This window comes from Botrytis fragariae (genome assembly GCF_013461495.1).
Source record: "Botrytis fragariae strain BVB16 chromosome Unknown tig00000795, whole genome shotgun sequence".
NCBI lineage: Eukaryota > Fungi > Ascomycota > Leotiomycetes > Helotiales > Sclerotiniaceae > Botrytis > Botrytis fragariae.
In genome coordinates this window covers 890,387-908,970 of record NW_023501011.1, presented here as the reverse complement: position 1 = coordinate 908,970, position 18,584 = coordinate 890,387, and the positions used below count along the sequence as shown (strand labels likewise).

Sequence of the window (18,584 nt, the reverse complement as noted above, 5' to 3'; positions counted from 1 at the left end):
TGTATGAACAAATATCCAACAGTTGGTTACTTGTATTCGAGCTTACTACCTAGCAATCAATCATAGCTCCACTCTTCCCCGATCCTTATCTCCAACCATGATGTGATAATGTCAAAGATAAGCCCAATCCCACTAATAAGTACTCGCCTATTCAGGAGTCGTCCATCCCTCATTCAGAAGAGAAACAGTCGATTGCATGTGCAGTGAGCCAATGAGATAGAGAAATAGGAGAACAAAGATGCGAGGGAGCGTTTTGTTGCATGTCGGAGTGTGAGGTGTTATGTTATTGTATTTCATTGTTTTTGAGAAGGGCGGAGGGCTTATCTCTAGACTGTCTGCATGAGAGAACTGGTACGTGAGGGGATTTATCATTGGTGTGTGTGTGTGTATATGTACGTGTGCAGGTGGGATGTAAGTAGAGCAGGTAGGTATTTTGATTGAGTCAAGTAGGTATTCTGGATGAAATGATAGGTATCTCGTTTTTACAAATAGCGGAGGATATCTCGAGCATATGGAGAAAATCTGGGGATCTATCTCTATGGTTGATATGAGTGGAAGTTTAGTAGTTATATACCAATCACAGTTCGAGCTTGTACCTCGCTCTAGTAGGTAATTGAAAGCCGTGCGAAAAATGAACCATGGCGGGTTCGAATGAGTACTTTGTTAACTAATCGGCCAGTGCACGCAAGAATACAGTGAAAGAATCATAATGACTTCTTGGAACAGTGGAAAGATACCTATTTATTTGCACATCGCACTCCAAGACGCTATTGTTCCATGATCTGATATGCTTTTGTAAGACTCTACTATTGAAAGCATTGAGAATGATGAGATATGCAACAAAAGTGTGGATTTACATGCCATTTTGCATTGCATATATCTTACATGATCTTGTATGAACAGAATCATATTATTTACCAGATATTCAGCAAAAGCTTCCTCGATGTCAGATTATTGATATCTTTTAGAATTTCAAGTGTCTCTAAATGAATGCAAGATAGAGAGACTGGGAGCATATATGCATCTTTGGTGTCATTTTGAACCATCATACAGTAAAATCTCATTATTTGTTCATGTCCGGTCTCGAAAAGTTTATGTAAAAAGAATTGCTCTATCTCTTCATTAGAAATATATGATGCCTATTTTACTCTGATAGCCAGACTGAATGTTGACTTCCCAGGATGCTCCAAACCCTTCATCATGTTAACATCAGCATCGTCACCAGCCATCTCCTCTGCATCGTTCATAGCATCAGCCTCAATAGACTCATCCCCCGCACCACGCGCAGCGCCCGACCCCGCCATGTTTCTATCTGCTGCAGTCAACAACCCCTATTCGTTTATATGATCAGCGCATCCATCTCACAGGCCTCAATGAGTAATGTCATAGATAAAACTTACCATCTCTCTGTCATTCTGGGATTCTGTCAGGAGTCTCTTCTCTGCTTTCTTGGCTGCTCGCTTCTGCGCTCCTTTATTATTCTCTCTCCTCTTTCCTGCCTCTTCCGGATGTTCTGCGTCCCATCTAAGTTTTGCCTCGGCTAATTCCCTCCGTGCCGCCCTCTGCGCATCTCTTACTATCTTAATTTCCCTCCGCGTCTGGATCTCTTTTAATTTCTCAATCTTCTTCTCCTTCTTCTCCTTATTACGAGCTTGGCCTTCGGCAGCTTGTCTCCTACCCTTCTCCGTCTGGGTCCACTTGATCACTCTACGCTTTTTCTCATCCTCTGCTCCTGGCCCAGTTAGATGTTTCAAACTCTCCAACAGCTCCTCGCGCTGTGTATGATGTTAGTTTGGAGTTTTGATTGTATTTTCATGAGCTATAATGAATTAGAAGATAGCACTTACGGTCATGTTTTTGCTGAACCGCACGTTCGAGTACCTAGCTTCCCAGACATTTTCACTACCTTCTTCTCCAACTCCCTCCGCGGCTTGATTTTCTTCTTCAGCTCCTAACATGATCGAGTCTTCTTCTTTGACTTCCATCGTCATGGTAGCTACAATTATGGTATGGGAAGCGCGGTGATGCTGTGATGGAGTTGAGATTGAGGGTGGTAGGGAGAAACTGTTTATTTGTCGGAAAGAGGAGAAGAAATTATTTGGCTCGAAAAGTCAACTATATAGATGTGAAATTTCTCCAAAATTCACTCTTTATCTATCCAACAAGGTAGATATTGCGCAATATTCAATAGGCTACCAGCCTAACTGCTGTGACTGACGCCGAACGAATGTAAGCACCATCGGACAATAGTCCAAGCCTGAATCTTGAAAATGAGATCGACATCTTCGAATTGTAGGTAGTCGTTTGCATTTCCGAAGAAAAACAGTTCGTAGCAATGGTCACTATTGTACCTAGCAATCTCGACCTCCCTTCTCATTAATACTTGGAATGTACCAAAATAGTGAATATATTTCAAAAAAAAATGCCCCCTACTTGCGGTAGGTAGTTTCTCAATCTTCAGCTTTAGAAGATAGGGGGAGATTTCCACTGACATGTTGTCCTGTTCAATAGATCACTTCCCACACAGTGAGCCAAAGTTAAGAATTGCTTGCCAGTAGAACAGTGATACTACGCCAACATGTCAACATTTATGGAGGGCGTTGTAGATTCCATATCATGCCACAGAAGACTCTTGAGGTATGTCGGAGAACTATCTCAGAACATTCCATATTTTATGTCATGATGTGCTATTGTATGCGAGAGAACTTTCTCGGTGAATGTCTTGGATTCGAATAGCAAAATAGCACCTTGTATGCTGAAGAAGGAACATGTGAGAAATGTCTGTATGTAGGTAGAGTCTACTATACTATTCTTGCTCTTGAATAGTATTGTATATATGAGTAAGAAAGCATGAAGCATGGGTATAGCTCGGCCAGCATTATTTCATGTATAATATGATGTATATCAAATCAAAGACCTTTCACTGATTGTTTGTGTTTGTGATTAAAGTCCAAGTTTGATAGCATACCAATTTTTGAGTTAGTTCCACTCGTAGCTACCTCTTAAGTCCGTCGGAGAAAACAGGTACAAGCTCCCTTTCAAACCCACACTATTTTCAAAGACGTTAGAGCCCATTCTAGATCAGGCTCCCAGGCTTAAACAAATTTATTTTGCACCCCGCAGAATTGGTTACCTTTAATCAGTATCTTGAGCTTCTTTTCAAACTGCAAGTCCTTTCACTTGCGCTCGCCTTAAAAGCTTCATCAAGCAACGAAAGACTCCCCAGATGCTACATGACCAGTTTGAGGTCATTGTTGAATCTTGGGGACGTCAGTCGTGAATTCAAGCTCAAGTAGAAAAGCTTGTTGCGACTGGATGAATATTACGAACATGGCACCAGCAAACGGCGCGTCAAAAGTCATGCAGAATCGCCCAAGGCCTGCAGTTGCGGTTCCGAGAGGCATTGTTCCTGCTCTGCCTCTTTCCTATGGTAAGCTACAGCAAAAGAAACTACCTACTCGAGAAAAGGCGAAGGAAGTCGCACCCCCATCCTCGACGGCCCCAGCAGTCCAAGTACCCATTACATCGATTTCAACTATTGATACACCTTCCGCGCAAATCAATGAGCCTCCTCCCAAAGACAAAGCTTTAGAGGCGACGAACGAATCTCCCAAGCCTGCTCCCGCAGCAGTTGCCAATACACCGTCTACTTCTGAGTCACTGGATGGATTTAGCTCTACTGAGTGCGGTGTTACGATTGGTTCTGGCTCTACTGGCCGTGGTTCTACTGAGCGAAGTTCTACTGAACGAGAAGGCGAGGAAAATTTGGTCAATGTGAATGAAGCAAAAGGTGAGATTTAAGAATTCACTTTCAGCCTCGCCACTCTGCCAATCCAAAATATTGTCCTTGTCGCTAAATCTTTTCTTTTCTGCAGCAGACAATCCTCAAGAGGAAAAACAATCTGCTCCATCCGAAACCCAATCCACCACATCGAGATCAACATATCAATTGCCTCCACCCTTTGTGCCAGCCAGCAATCAATCCACAATGTCCTCCGAATCTGCACAATTTCCGCAGCAGCAGGTTGCGTTCAATGGTCAACATCCAATGCACCACGCTCATCCCAGCGTTTCAAACCCGATCTTCGGCGGATATCCCGATTCCAATAATTCGTCACCAGCTCCCCCTTCGAGCGCTGGCAATATTCCACCTTACGCTTACGCACAGCAAGGTGGTGCGCGCCATGGTCCTCATCTCTCAAACGGTGGCCATCAACACCACATGTCGAATGGGTTTTCACCGATGACTCCAGCATTCCCTCCAGGATATTACCACCCCCAAGACGGCTTTCAGGTCCCTCCACCTGATGATTTCCTTCGCAAACAAATGCAACCATTTGTCCCACAAGAAGGTTACTCCCCAACTGGTGCTCCTCAAATTGTTGAGAGTCCTCGGTTCAACGGCTTTGATCCAGCCGCTAAGCACAACGTTCATGGATTTCGAACATCAATACAGGACCAGGAGAACGGTTTGGGCCCCCATTATGGACATCATCCATCTCCACTTCCACCAATGGGACCACCACCTTATCGTGGCGTCGTCGGCTACCCGCGCAAAGAAGAAATTCCATGGGCAGGCGGCAACCGCCGAGATCTTTGGTTTCACCTCCGTGAGCAATTCGCACAACCAGAATTTTCTGATTGCGTTCTTGAGCTACGCTACTCAGATGACCGAGCAGCTCCTCTTCGAATTAGTGGTCACAGATTGATATTGGCTCGCAGTTTCGTTTTGAAAGGTCTCATTACATCTGGAGCTAGCGCAAATCGTGAATCACCTCTACCTATCCAGAACATCTTGATTGAGTCAGATGATCGTTACTTGCGATCCGATGCATTTTCATTGGCGGTTCGATATCTATATGGTGGACCTATATTGGACTTAGATGCAATGGCCCGCTTTCCGGCTCCATACATTGGATCAGCTCCCATGCCATTAACCCCAGCTGAACGTTTCGACTTCACGCTTGGCTATATAGCGTCGGGAGTTGTTCTTCAAATTCCTCAAATTTGGAAGACTGGTTGCACCATCGCGAGTCAACTCATCACCTGGGACACAGTCGAAAAAGCTCTTGAATTTGCTCTTGAAGGAGGTATTGATGGATCGTGGAACTCGGGAAATCCAGATGTCAACGATATAGTCGGCAGAAGTACCTATACTCCATGCGCCAACGTCATCATTTCCAATATAATCAACTTCATCATCCTGTCCTTCCCTCCTAACTTTGAATTGGATACGACGGTTTCAGACGTTCATTTCAATTCTAGAATCCCGCATGTACCTGATCACCGACCCACAAACTCACGATTGAGCTCTATTAAGTTCGGCGACCACCCTACAGAAGAGAGCCTTCGCTCCCCTTCCTCGGATTCTATTACTCTTACGCTGTCAAGGTTATTACTCAACTTGCCTTTCGGTCTCTTGAAGCACGTATTGGAAACTGGAAATATGGGTGTTATTCACGGCCATGCAACCCATTTACTTCGACGAAAAATCATGTATCCTGTCATTGAGGAGCGTGAAAAGAGAAGACAGAGAGCCCTCGCTAGTAAAACATCTGATGAGGAGCGAATCAAGAATGGACGTCAATGGAATGCCGTCGGCTGGAAAGAGGCGGTCCTTCCGTTTGATGACAATCGCAACGAAGAAGTTCCATGCTTGAGAAAGACTTGGGTCGGTTTTACAAATACTGAAAGCAAGTAACCTTGGTTCACTGAAGAACTTCCAAAATGGGCTTTTTGTATTTGATCATTAAAAAGGTGCTTTGGCGTTGGATTGGTTCAGCGGTTTCGAGGGCAAATGAGATATGTCTTTGCATAAAAAATGGGCGGGCGGGGCTTGTGGTCATTTCTTCTGGCCTACCTATTTTCTTGAGACTTGAGACATTTGCTTGTCTTGCTTTCGGTTGCTAGGTGAGAATAATCAATTTTACGAAAACGTTTTACGGTAGTAATGAGATATGTATGGCATGAATCATTAAACTTCAAAATAGTTGATGAATTAAAAAAGAACTTTATACCTCTAAACTCTTTAAATGTGCTGCCATTTGATTCTGAGAGTATGTGCACGCTGTCATGAAATCCATGGATTAGGCACCGCGATTGAGAGCCATTTGAGGAAGCAAGTTGTCAAGTATGTGAACGCATAACGCCTGTTCATGATATGTCAATCACCATGTTTGACTACCCTTTGAGTACACCAGATATGATGCGCATTGTTGAACTGATAATCAACATAATGAGTAGATATGATTAAAATGATACATTTTGTAGACCACATAACAAAGCGGACTGATATTTACCGTCGCCATAATAATAGGTATCTCGTCTATATCGAGGGATGTTCAATGGTTATGATGATGAATTTCCTTTCTCATAATGAAGTTTGACGAAGGTAGTTATCTAGTATTTCATTGTACTGTATTATTGTTATAGAGGATTCAGGAAGTGAAGGACGATGATCAATAAAAGAGGGCCTAACAAGGATTGATGAGAAAAAGTTTGCATCACGTGCTACACTAATTTTGGAAAATTCGGTTGTGGGATTGTTTGCCCTAAATTTTTCGAACCCAGCAAGTCCAATACTGCGATTCCGACATCTCGAATTTTGAAGACGACGACCAACGACAACTTGATTGCAATCCGACAAAATGGCGATCAAGCACAACCAGCAAATTGCCCACAACCGTATGTCCTCTTTGCAGATCAATGAGGATAATTACAAAGATGCTGATTATGGATAGATTTCCGAAAGGATTGGCAAAGACGAGTTAGAGTTCACTTCGACCAGGTAAACCACGCGCAAACGGAATGCAAAAATCTCTGGAATCGAATCTAACAATATAAATAGCCTGGCCGAAAACTCAGACGCCGCAATGCTCGTCTCGCAAAGACTGCAGCTGTCGCCCCACGCCCAATCGACTTGTTGAGACCTGTTGTCAGATGCCCAACCATCAAGTACAACAGACGTGTACGAGCTGGCCGTGGTTTCACCCTCGCCGAGTTGAAGGTGAGATAGATTGGAAATTTTCAGTTCCGTGGAAATAGTTTTCTGATGTTATTATAGGAGGCACAAATCCCCCGCAAGCTCGCCCCAACCATCGGTATCTCCGTTGATGCCCGCCGTCAAAACCTCTCCGTCGAGTCCCTTAAGGCCAACGTCGACCGTCTCAAGTCCTTCCGTGCCCGCCTTATCCTCTTCCCACGCAAACTTGGTCAACCTAAGAAGGGTGACTCCACCAAGGAGGAAGTCGCTGCTCTCAAGGAGACCAGCAGCCGTGTCAAGAACGCTCTCCCAATCTCCACTGTTGAGGGTGGATTCTCAGAGATCAAGAAGAGCGATATGCCAAAACCAATTGAGGGAGGTGCATACAGAAAGTTGCGCGATGCAAGAAGTGATGCTAGATTGGCCGGAAAGCGTGAGAAGAGAGCAAAGGATGCAGCTGATGAGGCCGCTGCTGCCAAGAAATAAATGGCATGAATGGTTCATGGGTCTGTTTTATATTCTTGCGGGGTGCGATGGATGGATGTGGGCTACAAGAGCGGTTCAAAAAAACTGCATAGGTGTACTCTCATGAATTCAACGGCTATTGCACAAAACTAATGAATTTTTCAATAAGATGTTCTGCATGTGAAGGTGGTGCTTCTGGTCGTGAAAATATGTTTTACTTGGATGTTCGAGTGAACTACCTTTTCTGCAAGCAAAAGCATGTCTCAATGGCACTTTTGAATGCTGTTCTACTGATTATGATTTTAGACTGGCGATTTCGAAACCTCACCGCGGCCGTTCATCGCTCATCAGGAATTGGATACAAGATGCAAGTTTACCAGAGACCAAAAACATGGGGCTCAGAGCGTGTGATTCCCACCCGGATCTTCAAAGCCGTTGGACAATCTTGCATTCATTATTTCCTGCAGCCTTTTTTTCACATGCCGAAGAGCGGGCTATTTGTATATTCACTATCGACTGGGAATTCTAGCAACTCATCTCTGTCCAAAATTCTTTCTGCCGGATGAGAAGTCAAAAGGCTTCACTCTGCGGCCTCGCGATAAGCTCATTTCACTGCCTTTATTCGCCTTTAGCCCACTCTATCATCTCCTCCACCTTACCTTCAACCCCTCAGATGTCGTCCGAGAGAGTGGTCATAATGTGTGGGCCCTTGAATCTCGTAGGGGACTTTGTGTTCGAAAGTCATCGGTCATACTGCTTGTTCAGGTGGATCTCGATATCCTGCGCTTGCAGTGGTAACTTGATCGGAAATAAAGTCCCGAGTTGCTTTGCCTTGAAATTTACAACAAATTTGATTGGTTTGGTCCGATATTCGATAAGCTACCATGTTCAATAAGGGGGCAAGACAGCGAGTTCGAAAAATGAACCGCTGCTGATACGAAAAAGTTAAATCACATATAGGATCACCCGCTAGCCCAAATTGTTCGCCTTCAGGTTTCACGATACAGATCTACTCTTCGACGGTTGTATGGTCCAGGATATCTGACCAATGGTGCCTCACAACTCTCACTGCACAATTCAGGAAACTTCGGCAGTAGAACAGTAACCATAACATCAACGTTAACGTTAACGTCAATCATCCCACCGGCAAACACAATCCTTCGATACCACTCTCAATGCTCACCGCAACGGAGTAGTTCGCATATTTGCAGTGATTCTTAAAGTTCAGATTGTCCAAGAGAGTAATAAGCTCCAACCTGTTTGTGCCGACTGTTATTCGAAAGTTCTATCTGAGAGCCAGTGATGGAGTTTGTGTCCCACTGCTGTGTCGTGGTATGATCTTGAGTGGGAGGAAGCATTTCGATGGTAACTAGCATAGTTGTCCCTTTTCTACAATCTTGAGAAGTAGTTATTGATTATCCGATGAGTAGCAATCATGGACTCTGAAACCAAATAATGAATATCGCTTGCGCGTGATGTTTAGTTTCACTTGCTGCCTTACTGTCAATTTGTTCTTAAAGGGAATTTCATCCCACCGATTCTTGGGTTGCAATGCCGCCGACACGTGCAGAAGCCGAATGAGGCATCATCGACGAGGTGCATTTCGCATACTGATACGAGATTGAAATTGTTATATTGTAATCTCTTGTGTTGTACTCTAGTGCTGTCATTGGTTCCACTCGGCGATCGGAACCGAATGTACCCGATGAATTGCTCGCTGTAGATATGTCTCCATAATGTTGCTAACGGTATTGGTGATTTTTCATATAAAGCTGCTTACTATGTCGTTGAGATGAGCGCTTGGCCTCTTTGCAAATTCCTTTGTGCTATTCTATTTCGTGGTGTCTAAAACGATACACCACCTGTGTTCTCCTGCTATCAGTTGTGTTTATACATAATGTCATGACCATATCGACTGGTAGGTTGTATGGTATATAGTTAGCTTATTCGTATTGGTCAACAGGAATTACATGTCATTTTTTGGGTACATACTACACGATTAGCAAGCGGATATCGGTTCTCAGACTGCTTCGACTTTCAAGAAATGCTTTGAAATATTGTTATGGTGCCACGCACAAGACGTTGAATCGAAGCATATCATGGCAGACATCTCAAACACCAAAATTAGAGGAGCACATCAGCCGGAACGAATCGTTTTATCCACATGGGAAAGAGCCGCTAGACACAAATGCAACTCGATACATTATTCCACAATCATTATTTGAATCGCGTAAATCATTGCCTCCTACCTCCGTTCTATTCAACACGTTCTAATTCTCTCGCTCCTTCCTGTAAACTTGTGTCCTTACCACTGTAAGAATCTTTACTCCTCTTCTGAATTTCTTCCTTGGTCGACGCTCACGATATCTTGTTCTTCTTCCACCTTCCTGTACTTGCATTTGGCCTGGGATCTAGCCACTCTCTCTCTCCCTCTAACTTCACACAACTCGATGCTCGTTTTTCCATTATTGTATGATTAAAGGAAAAAACTTTTCGGATCAAATAATCCTTTTAATCTAAAGGACATGCAGTGGAATTCCCCTTATTCTCGATAAACTTCTCAGAAAACACTGATTTAAAATTTCAACTCGTTTTCATCAAGTATTTATGAAGACCTGACTGGAACTTGAGAATTTGGGCTGAATCATATAACCATATCTCAACGGCATGACAATTGCCAATACTCTCGTCCGTAGGGGAGTTTTGCAAGTAATGACCTTCTGCAAAACATGAAGAATAATATACTGGCAACCAGCAGTGATGTGAATATTTTCGGCGTGCTAAGGTTGATGCACAGGACAGTGGTGAGGGTTGTGGAATAGAGACTAGAGAGATCAGAAGGTGGTGAGATGCAAGTATATGGACACAAAAACTCCATATATGGATTGAGGTGCTATCATCTTCCACAATGCAATTTTTGAGTACCAATACTGTTTTTGGAGGTACGCTCGTTGTTGATATTGAGATTTATACGCTATGAGGTTGAGGAGGATTTTGGAGTACAGTGGGTGGTGAAGTTCAACAAAATCATTGATTGGTAAAATTTTGCATAGCTAGCAATGATCGCCCGTAGTCACGAATGGATGACCTACAATTTGCAAGTCTACCTTGGATAGAGATTACACAGCAACTTTGCCATGTTAGCAGAAGCATCAAGAACACGCTGACCTCGCATGAACACTATCCACACTAGAACAAACCACGATAGATTAAAAAATAAAGAAAGCCATGTAGGCAAAGTGTTTGTAAATAGTCAAACACAGACATGACATTGGTAAAATTCAGCATTAGATACTACCCCTGAATTTTGGTCCACGCTATGCATTCTAAACCCGTACTCTTTGATATCCCAAACTCCATTTTCCCAATCCATCCTCATCATATGCATTTCTTTCTCAAGCAGGTCTCCTCCTCGCAAACTCCTCTAAATCTGTTTTCGTCGCAACTCCCAACACAAATCTTCTCCTCTCATCCGTCACAACGGCAAACTCCTGTTTGCCCCCCTCGCCATTCTCTCCCCCGTTGAAAAATAGCTCCAAATCTTCCAACGGCGTATCCATAGTAATAACCTTGTAAACCTTTCCCTTCCTCCTGAATTTTACCATGGCTTTAGATACCTCATCTGATTCTTGCACTTTTCCCGACTCGAGCAAAATGCGTAGATGGGGGATGGAGAGGTAGCCTAGGAGAGCGCGGGTGTCGGGGGTTACGACGGTGAGATGTGTGTAATCGCGCTCGAAGGCGCTCATGAGAGCATATGAGATGGGATCGGTGGGGTTACAGGAGAGGGCAGATGGAGGGTCGAGATCTTCGACTGTGGCCTAGATGAGTGGTTTGGTTAGCATATTTGTTTATGCCCATTCATAGTCATAGCTGGGTGAGGACACGGTTATAGTATACGTACTCCTCTATAGCGATTTGCCAATTTTGAAAGGCCAGGTTTAGGTGATGAAGACATCTCTGCTGGATTGGAAGTGGCCGTTGTTGTTATTTGATTGGGTATAATGTTGGACATTTGGGTAGATGTTATTTTATGATGTATACTTAAGATCAACAAAGTAACAAATAATTTTATGGTGGGGAGGAAATGGTGGGGTAGATTGTAATTAGGCGGGGCGGGTCCGGATTTGACGTGGTAGGGAAGCAAGTTTCTACAGCGTGTGTGTGTTCCTGTGCCTGAGACTTCAGATTAGATCGGGACATTCTAGAAGCTTTTTCCTCGTTTGCGAATAACTTCAACTCCGGAGCATACCTAGGTACTTGTGTATCATTATCACGTGTTTTGAAGGACATGTTGCAAGGCACTGACTGAATCTCTGACTTACCGATCAAGGTTATTACTCATCAGTGGGGAGCACCTCGGATATCATGTAGCATTCTACATCGTACAAAGCAATTGAGCTTCCACCATCTATCTCTTTGTACCTGAGAATCATTTGATAGGATCCAATCCATCATCACACAGAAGTTTTTGTGTCATTCATAATCAACGCGGGCAACAATTCTTACATCGTATTTCAAGCAATGTTCCCTCCCGTTCCCATCCGATGAATTGATCGGTGCCAACCTCGCACGAGGGATGAGATATCATCTAGACTTTGTACCGTATACAGTCACATATCATTGGTCGTTGAAGTTATTGCTTCAGCGTCAAAACTGGGTCAAGCTGTCTCATCCACCCGGGTTATCCATTCACTCCAACTTCCCTCAAATTATTTAACAAATAAGCATCGCATCGCATCTCATCGAATTTCTTTTCATTCCTCACTCACAAGCAACCACTCCTCTCATTCATTCTTCAAAATGCCTTCAATTTTTCCCTCTCAAAATACTCTTCACGATGCATTTCATTCTCCAAATCCCTACGGTCGCCGAACCGAACCGTCAATTCAATCACGTACCACTCCCGTATCAAAGCGCCGCACCCCACTTCAAGCTCGTCCAGAGCTCTACACAGCTTGGTCGGTCGTCGACGATGCGAAAAATAAAGCCAATGCATTGAGTGCAGAAGCTACAAAGGAGTTTGACAAAGCTAGTGCGGCTGCTCAAGCTAAGACTGGTAGAATCGAGTTGTATTCGCCAAAGTTTTATGCAGCGTGTACTTTTGGTGGATTACTTGCCTGTGTGAGTTATCTCTATCTACCTACAATCTATCCTATGATCTCAAGGAGTTTGGGTTGCAAGGGACTATCTATCAGTTCCAAACTTTCACAATGACGCCTATTCCGAAGTATCAGAATTTATGCAGAAAGGTTTACCCTTCAATTGACATAAAGCTACCTCGCTTTCTCTAATGGAATATTTCCATTACTACTACACAAGGATGCCAGTTGCGAGTCTTTGCAATCAATTAATTAGTGAGACTTTGCCTTATTGATTATTTTTACTACTACGCGAAACTGTTCGAATCTATCAAAGCTCTTCAAGTCGACTAGCAGAACTCTACCTTGTGCCATCACTACATCAGGACTTCGCCTCAACTAAAGGGGTTTCGTCGCTGACAGAACTATTGTTTGAACGCCTAATTGTCTTCTCCATCGAAAGCTCGATATTAGGCCTTGCAAAAGCTCTCTTTTCTTTCATCACTTAACTGACTCATGACTAAAATACACAAACTCTCAACTAACATCCCGCAGGGTCTCACCCATACAACAGTCACTCCCCTCGATCTAGTAAAATGTCGTCGTCAAGTCGACTCCAAGATGTACACGGGCAACTTCCAAGCCTGGGGTAAAATCTTCCGCGCCGAAGGTTTCCGTGGCATCATGACAGGATGGGGTCCAACATTTTTCGGTTACTCCGCTCAAGGAGCCTTCAAATACGGCGGTTATGAATACTTCAAGAAATTCTACGCCGACCTCGCTGGCCCTGAGAATGCATACAAGTACAAAACATGGCTTTACTTATCCGCTAGCGCATCCGCAGAGTTTATTGCGGACGTGGCTCTTTGTCCTTTCGAGGCCGTGAAGGTTAGGATGCAAACTACCGTTCCACCGTTTGCAAAAGGTACTTCAGATGGTCTTTCAAAGATCATATCGAAGGAAGGCTATGCCGGATTATACAAGGGGCTGTATCCTCTCTGGGGACGACAAATCCCGTATACCATGATGAAATTCGCATCTTTTGAGACAATTGTAGAAATGATTTACGATCGTCTTCCAGGTCAAAAATCAGACTATGGTAAAGCTGCTCAGACAGGTGTTTCGTTCACTGGTGGTTACTTGGCCGGTATTCTTTGCGCAATTGTTTCACATCCTGCTGATGTTATGGTGAGTCCCTTTGTTCCCACCAATCTCTACATAACTCTAAACTCATACGCGATGTCCAGGTTTCAAAGTTAAATGCGACCAGACTTCCCGGTGAAGCATTTGGTGCTGCTACCGGACGTATCTACAAAGATATTGGATTCCGTGGTCTCTGGAATGGTCTTCCTGTTCGTATTGTCATGATTGGTACTCTGACTGGTTTACAATGGATGATCTATGTAAGTTTCCCCATATCAGTTTTGTCGTGGGTATCGTTAACGGTGTTATAGGATTACTTCAAGATTTTCATGGGACTGCCTACTACAGGTGGAGCCGCGCCTGTTGAAAAGTAGGTACGGAAGGTATTGGATAATCAGAGATAATCTAGAAGGCTAGAGATTAGGAGAACAGACTTGAAACAAAAATGTGTATCCGATCGTGTATAATTGTAATTCAATGAGCAACTATTTTCCCAAAGCCTCTCCGGCGAACTAAATCACAAGCAGTGAGTCCGTGTGTGATAGAAGCAATGAGGCGACAGATGCACATGCACTTCATGATGGGGACTCAATTACTTGACGATACTGACAATATCTTCTGTCATGGATGTCAAGGTCCTATTTTGATATACCCCTCAGATATTTTCTCCTTGAGAGTGTGATTGACTGCTCGAGCTGAACGGAGAGTTAAAATCAGATATAAAATTATTGTTAACCTTATATGATAGATATCGAGACTTGATCTACGAAAATCATAGATTTGGGGATTATTATGATACTGGGAGGACAAAGAGAAATATGTTTAATCCACGATATTTTAATCCAATAAATTAATGTTGATCAAAAAAGTGAAGACTATTTTGCATTCTGTTCACTATGCTCGGATGAGTCGGTTCGGCTGAAAATTCCGACGCACTTAGACTTCCCCACTCCGCGCATCGTGTCCCGCGTATCTACTACCATTTCGGCAGTCTGAATGATGTCGTAAGTTCATTACGCAGTGGCGCGATGTCATTTTTCGATTTAGCGTGTCTCTCAGCGGGGCTCACTTTTAGTGGCTAATGCTTGTCGGTAACCACGGAAAGCATGTTCTTACCTCTCCCAGTCAAGAACTCCTTTGTCGATCGTCCCCAGTGAGATATCACAACGTATAATCCACAGCAAATTAGCAAGAGATGGATCGTCACAATGAGGCGGTTTCTATAATTGCTTCCTCAGTCAAGCAATTTTATGAACGGAAAGAAGCATTCAGATTATACCATGGTTCAACCAACAGTACACGAGACTCCAATCGTCGTAGAGACCGTATGGTTGATACAAGCAAACTAGATCGGGTACTAAAGGTAGATACCGAGAAAGGAACGGTTCTTGTGGAACCAAATGTACCAATGGATAGCCTCGTCGCAGAAACTCTTCGTTATGGCCTGGTACCTCCAGTGGTTATGGAATTTCCAGGTATCACTACTGGAGGAGGCTTTGCTGGTACTTCTGGAGAGAGTAGCTCTTTCAAATATGGTTTCTTTGATCGCACTGTCAATTGGATTGAGATGGTTCTTGCAAATGGCGAGATTGTGTCGGCTTCCAAAGATGTGAATTCAGATCTCTTCTATGGTGCTGCATCGTCTTTTGGGACATTAGGAGTTACCACCTTGATTGAGCTACAGCTAATCGAAGCCAAAACCTATGTTGAGTTGACATATATAAATATACAAAGTATGGCTCAAGGAATACAAAAGATTGAGGAAATTTCCAAGGATCCAAATGTTGACTACCTCGATGGAATTTTGTTCAGTAAAGAGACTGGTGTCATCTGTTCTGGACGCTTGGTTGATGAGATTACCCCCAATACCCAGGTTCAGCGTTTCACGAGAAATTCAGATCCTTGGTTCTATCTCCATGCAAAGAAAGTGCATGATAAGAGCTCCGGATCAGTCACAGAAATGATACCCCTTGTTGATTACCTGTTTAGATATGACCGAGGCGGTTTTTGGGTTGCTAGATATGCCTATAGGTAATAGGAAATAAATTTCAAGGTTGGCCTAACACTAACTTCTGCTAGATACTTCATTACTCCGTTCAACCGTATCACGCGCCGTCTGCTCGACTACTTCATGCATACGCGAGTGATGTATCACGCATTACATCAAAGCGGGCTTTCAAAAAAGTATATAATTCAGGATGTGGCAATTCCGTACCCACGTAGCGCCGAGTTCGTCGAATATCTAGACAAAGATTTCGGCCAGTGGCCCATTTGGCTGTGTCCACTGCGTCAAAGCGGGATATCCGGCGACTCACCGCTTGGTCTTCTCGCCGAAAGGAAAGAGAATTCATCAACTCCTAACATGTTGCTCAACTTTGGGGTCTGGGGACCTGGACCAAATAATCGTGATGCCTTCATATCATGGAACCGAAAATTCGAGCATAAGGTTCGAGAATTGGGTGGTCAGAAGTGGCTATATGCTCATGCCTATTATACCGAGAAGGAATTCGATGAGATTTACAATCGCAAGGAGTATGATGCTCTTCGTGTCAAGTATCATGCCACACACCTTCCCAGTATCTACGATAAAGTCAAAGTTGATATAGATTTGGAGCGAGAGAAGCTGCTGGCATCTTGGAGTTTGTGGCTGCTGGCAATTTTCTGGAGTATCTGGCCATTGAGCGGGCTATATGGAGTATACAAGGCGTTCTGGGGTGGAGATTATCTTTTACCAAAAGTCCAGGCATCAAGCAAAACACAAAAGTCCAAAGAGTAGGTTGAAGTGACGTCTGGTAGTTCGACACTTCAATGTATTATGATCTTCAAAAGTTTCGTGCATGATAACTTATATTCATTTCATTTTTGTTATGAAAGTTTGATATGAAGCTTTTCTTTGAGGAGAAACACAAGGTGATCTTGAGTTTGAAGATTCATGAAAATCCCACAATTTTCAAACGCTCCATATATCAGTTCATTCTCTCAATGTATTTCCCTTCTTAAAACTTGGTACAAATCTCGACTCTTAACGGTTGATTCATGTAGATTTTGAAAGGACACTCCTTGTAAATTGCAATTTCTATTCATCTAGCGCTAGCCGATACATCTTCATTGAGGTCTGGGCTAATGAGATAATAACTTAAAATCTTTTGTTGGAGTCGTTGAGTTTATTTGAAGAATCGATTCGCGTAAACTTTTTTGAGGTTACTCTACTTCGAAATTAGATGAGAACAAGAAAAAGGCATGTTTGAATCTGCACACTGAGAGTGAATCTTATTTATGTATTATCGTATGAAGTAACGAGGCTACCACCACAGCCTTTGGTAATCAAAACTTTCCTATTCGCATCTAAAAAAACATATATTCTCCAAGCAACAACAAGAACAACAATAATAACACTCCTTCCCTTCGTTGCCTCGCTACTGGATTCGCTATACAATGCAAGCCACCGCCCAATCCGAAAGCTCTTCTGCGGAAAAGCGACCACTGTCAAAGAGGGGGAAGATTAATCTCGCAGTAAGTTGTACTTTCCCATCGTTTTCGCATGAGTATATCTACGCTTGGTTTTTTGCGAGGCTAGGGCTAATTTATCTCGCAGAAACAAATAAAGAAGAGTGAAGAGAGAATTGCCGCAAAGAAAAAAAATCAGAGAGAGAAGAGAAAGAAGCAGAAGCAGGAATTGGAGTCGGCGAAAGGAGAGAAGAAGGAGAGAGAAGTGTTGGCGGAGGGGATGGGAACGTTGGTGATGGAGGAGAAGAAAGTGAAGATGAGTGGAGCTATGTTCGAAGGATATCGGGAGAAGAGAGCGATCGATGATGGAGATGACGATCAGGATGGCGAAGAAGATGATGAAGCCAGAGATGAATTTGGAGATGGACATGAGATGAGTAAAGTAAATGTAGAGATATGCGAGAAATCACAATGAGGATATAATCAAATGGTGAAACGAATGTCTTTTTATGGTTTATTCGTGCACCAAACCCAATAAACGAATCCCCCAAGTCGTCCAAACCTTGAATGAACGAAAATAAACACCAGCAGCGCGCATGCAATGTATTCGTATTGACTAGCGACCAAGAAGCTCAAAATACATAAAACCCATACATCCCTACCATCTCAGACCATCTCCAGTTTCGCATAAATATCTCGCAGAAATACACAAGATTCGCCGATTCCGTATATTCCTCCCAACTGCCACGATTCATCGATCACAATCCAACTCCTGTCCCGAGACTGCAAGAGTGACATTGAGCGAGAAATCCGGTGCCTCCGCAGCGAGGACATTTGTCTGTTTCTTTTTTGTTGCGGGGAGTCGTGGGGTTTTTTTGATCTGGTCTGGCTGGCTCTTTCTTGGAAGCTGTTGGATTTGTTTTGGGTTCTGCCTTTGGTTGTTCAGCTTTGGCTGGTTGAGAATGAGGCTGGCCTTTGTTGGATACCTCCTGGGACTTCATCTTGTGTGTTGGTGAGTTTCGGTTGATAGGGATAGTGACAGTGGTAGATAGAGTGTGGCGCGGTGTGGTGCGTGTCTTGATACTCAATGGCAGTTATGTACACGCTGTGTGAACGCTTGGAAGCTGTGCAGTGGATATGCGGGTGTTTGTGATGTTGTAAGAGAGAAAGAGAAGATGACAAGAAGTTGGGCCATTTTGTAGCCTTTTCCAACAGTCATAAACACTGCTCTAGTAGTTGTTTGGCTGAACTGTTCTTTGGGTACTGTGTATACAGTACTGCACGGCAGTATGGAAAAAAATCTGGGATGATTCATTGAGTTGAGGTACATGATAGGAAAGCAGAAAAGTCAGCCGTAGGAGTGGCTTTTCTGACCCGAATAGAAGCTGGATATCAAAGTACGGTCAAAGCCGGCCTTCTTTGAGGATTTACGGCATCTTGCTACTGTGCTACCGTAGTTTATTTTT

The 18,584-nt window shown here is 43.5% G+C and overlaps 8 protein-coding genes across 8 annotated transcripts; 5 read left to right on the top strand and 3 right to left on the bottom strand.

The window, feature by feature from the left end:
• Positions 1 to 1,139: 1,139 nt before the first annotated feature.
• Bfra_007199 (uncharacterized protein) lies at positions 1,140 to 1,991 on the bottom strand (the record flags this gene model as incomplete). The annotated part of the gene is made up of 3 exons (XM_037337573.1): positions 1,140 to 1,331; positions 1,401 to 1,775; positions 1,848 to 1,991. 3 exons carry the CDS (start codon positions 1,989 to 1,991, stop codon positions 1,140 to 1,142), a joined length of 711 nt encoding a protein of 236 aa, XP_037186953.1.
• A 1,339-nt stretch (positions 1,992 to 3,330) lies between these two features.
• On the top strand, positions 3,331 to 5,701 carry Bfra_007198 (uncharacterized protein; the record flags this gene model as incomplete). Its single annotated transcript, XM_037337572.1, has 2 exons — positions 3,331 to 3,790; positions 3,876 to 5,701. The coding sequence occupies 2 exons, from the start codon at positions 3,331 to 3,333 to the stop codon at positions 5,699 to 5,701; spliced, it is 2,286 nt and encodes a 761-aa protein (XP_037186952.1).
• An 883-nt stretch (positions 5,702 to 6,584) lies between these two features.
• Positions 6,585 to 7,578, top strand: Bfra_007197 (putative 60s ribosomal protein l13 protein). Its single transcript, XM_037337571.1, has 4 exons — positions 6,585 to 6,684; positions 6,741 to 6,787; positions 6,848 to 7,006; positions 7,064 to 7,578. Exons 1-4 carry the CDS (start codon positions 6,648 to 6,650, stop codon positions 7,466 to 7,468), a joined length of 648 nt encoding a protein of 215 aa, XP_037186951.1. The 5' UTR covers positions 6,585 to 6,647; the 3' UTR covers positions 7,469 to 7,578.
• A 3,264-nt stretch (positions 7,579 to 10,842) lies between these two features.
• Bfra_007196 (uncharacterized protein) lies at positions 10,843 to 11,464 on the bottom strand (the record flags this gene model as incomplete). Its single annotated transcript, XM_037337570.1, has 2 exons — positions 11,352 to 11,464; positions 10,843 to 11,268 (listed from the first exon to the last, which is right to left on the bottom strand). Exons 1-2 carry the CDS (start codon positions 11,460 to 11,462, stop codon positions 10,843 to 10,845), a joined length of 537 nt encoding a protein of 178 aa, XP_037186950.1. The 5' UTR covers positions 11,463 to 11,464.
• Positions 11,465 to 12,250: 786 nt separating this feature from the next.
• Positions 12,251 to 14,045, top strand: Bfra_007195cb (putative fad binding domain protein; the record flags this gene model as incomplete). The annotated part of the gene is made up of 4 exons (XM_037337569.1): positions 12,251 to 12,571; positions 13,084 to 13,716; positions 13,776 to 13,931; positions 13,983 to 14,045. 4 exons carry the CDS (start codon positions 12,251 to 12,253, stop codon positions 14,043 to 14,045), a joined length of 1,173 nt encoding a protein of 390 aa, XP_037186949.1.
• Positions 14,046 to 14,866: 821 nt separating this feature from the next.
• Bfra_007195ca (putative fad binding domain protein) lies at positions 14,867 to 16,447 on the top strand (the record flags this gene model as incomplete). The annotated part of the gene is made up of 2 exons (XM_037337568.1): positions 14,867 to 15,702; positions 15,751 to 16,447. The coding sequence occupies 2 exons, from the start codon at positions 14,867 to 14,869 to the stop codon at positions 16,445 to 16,447; spliced, it is 1,533 nt and encodes a 510-aa protein (XP_037186948.1).
• A 659-nt stretch (positions 16,448 to 17,106) lies between these two features.
• Bfra_007194 (uncharacterized protein) lies at positions 17,107 to 17,593 on the top strand (the record flags this gene model as incomplete). The annotated part of the gene is made up of 2 exons (XM_037337567.1): positions 17,107 to 17,184; positions 17,267 to 17,593. The coding sequence occupies 2 exons, from the start codon at positions 17,107 to 17,109 to the stop codon at positions 17,591 to 17,593; spliced, it is 405 nt and encodes a 134-aa protein (XP_037186947.1).
• Positions 17,594 to 17,876: 283 nt separating this feature from the next.
• Positions 17,877 to 18,119, bottom strand: Bfra_007193 (uncharacterized protein; the record flags this gene model as incomplete). Its single annotated transcript, XM_037337566.1, has 1 exon — positions 17,877 to 18,119. The coding sequence occupies one exon, from the start codon at positions 18,117 to 18,119 to the stop codon at positions 17,877 to 17,879; it is 243 nt and encodes an 80-aa protein (XP_037186946.1).
• Positions 18,120 to 18,584: the final 465 nt, after the last annotated feature.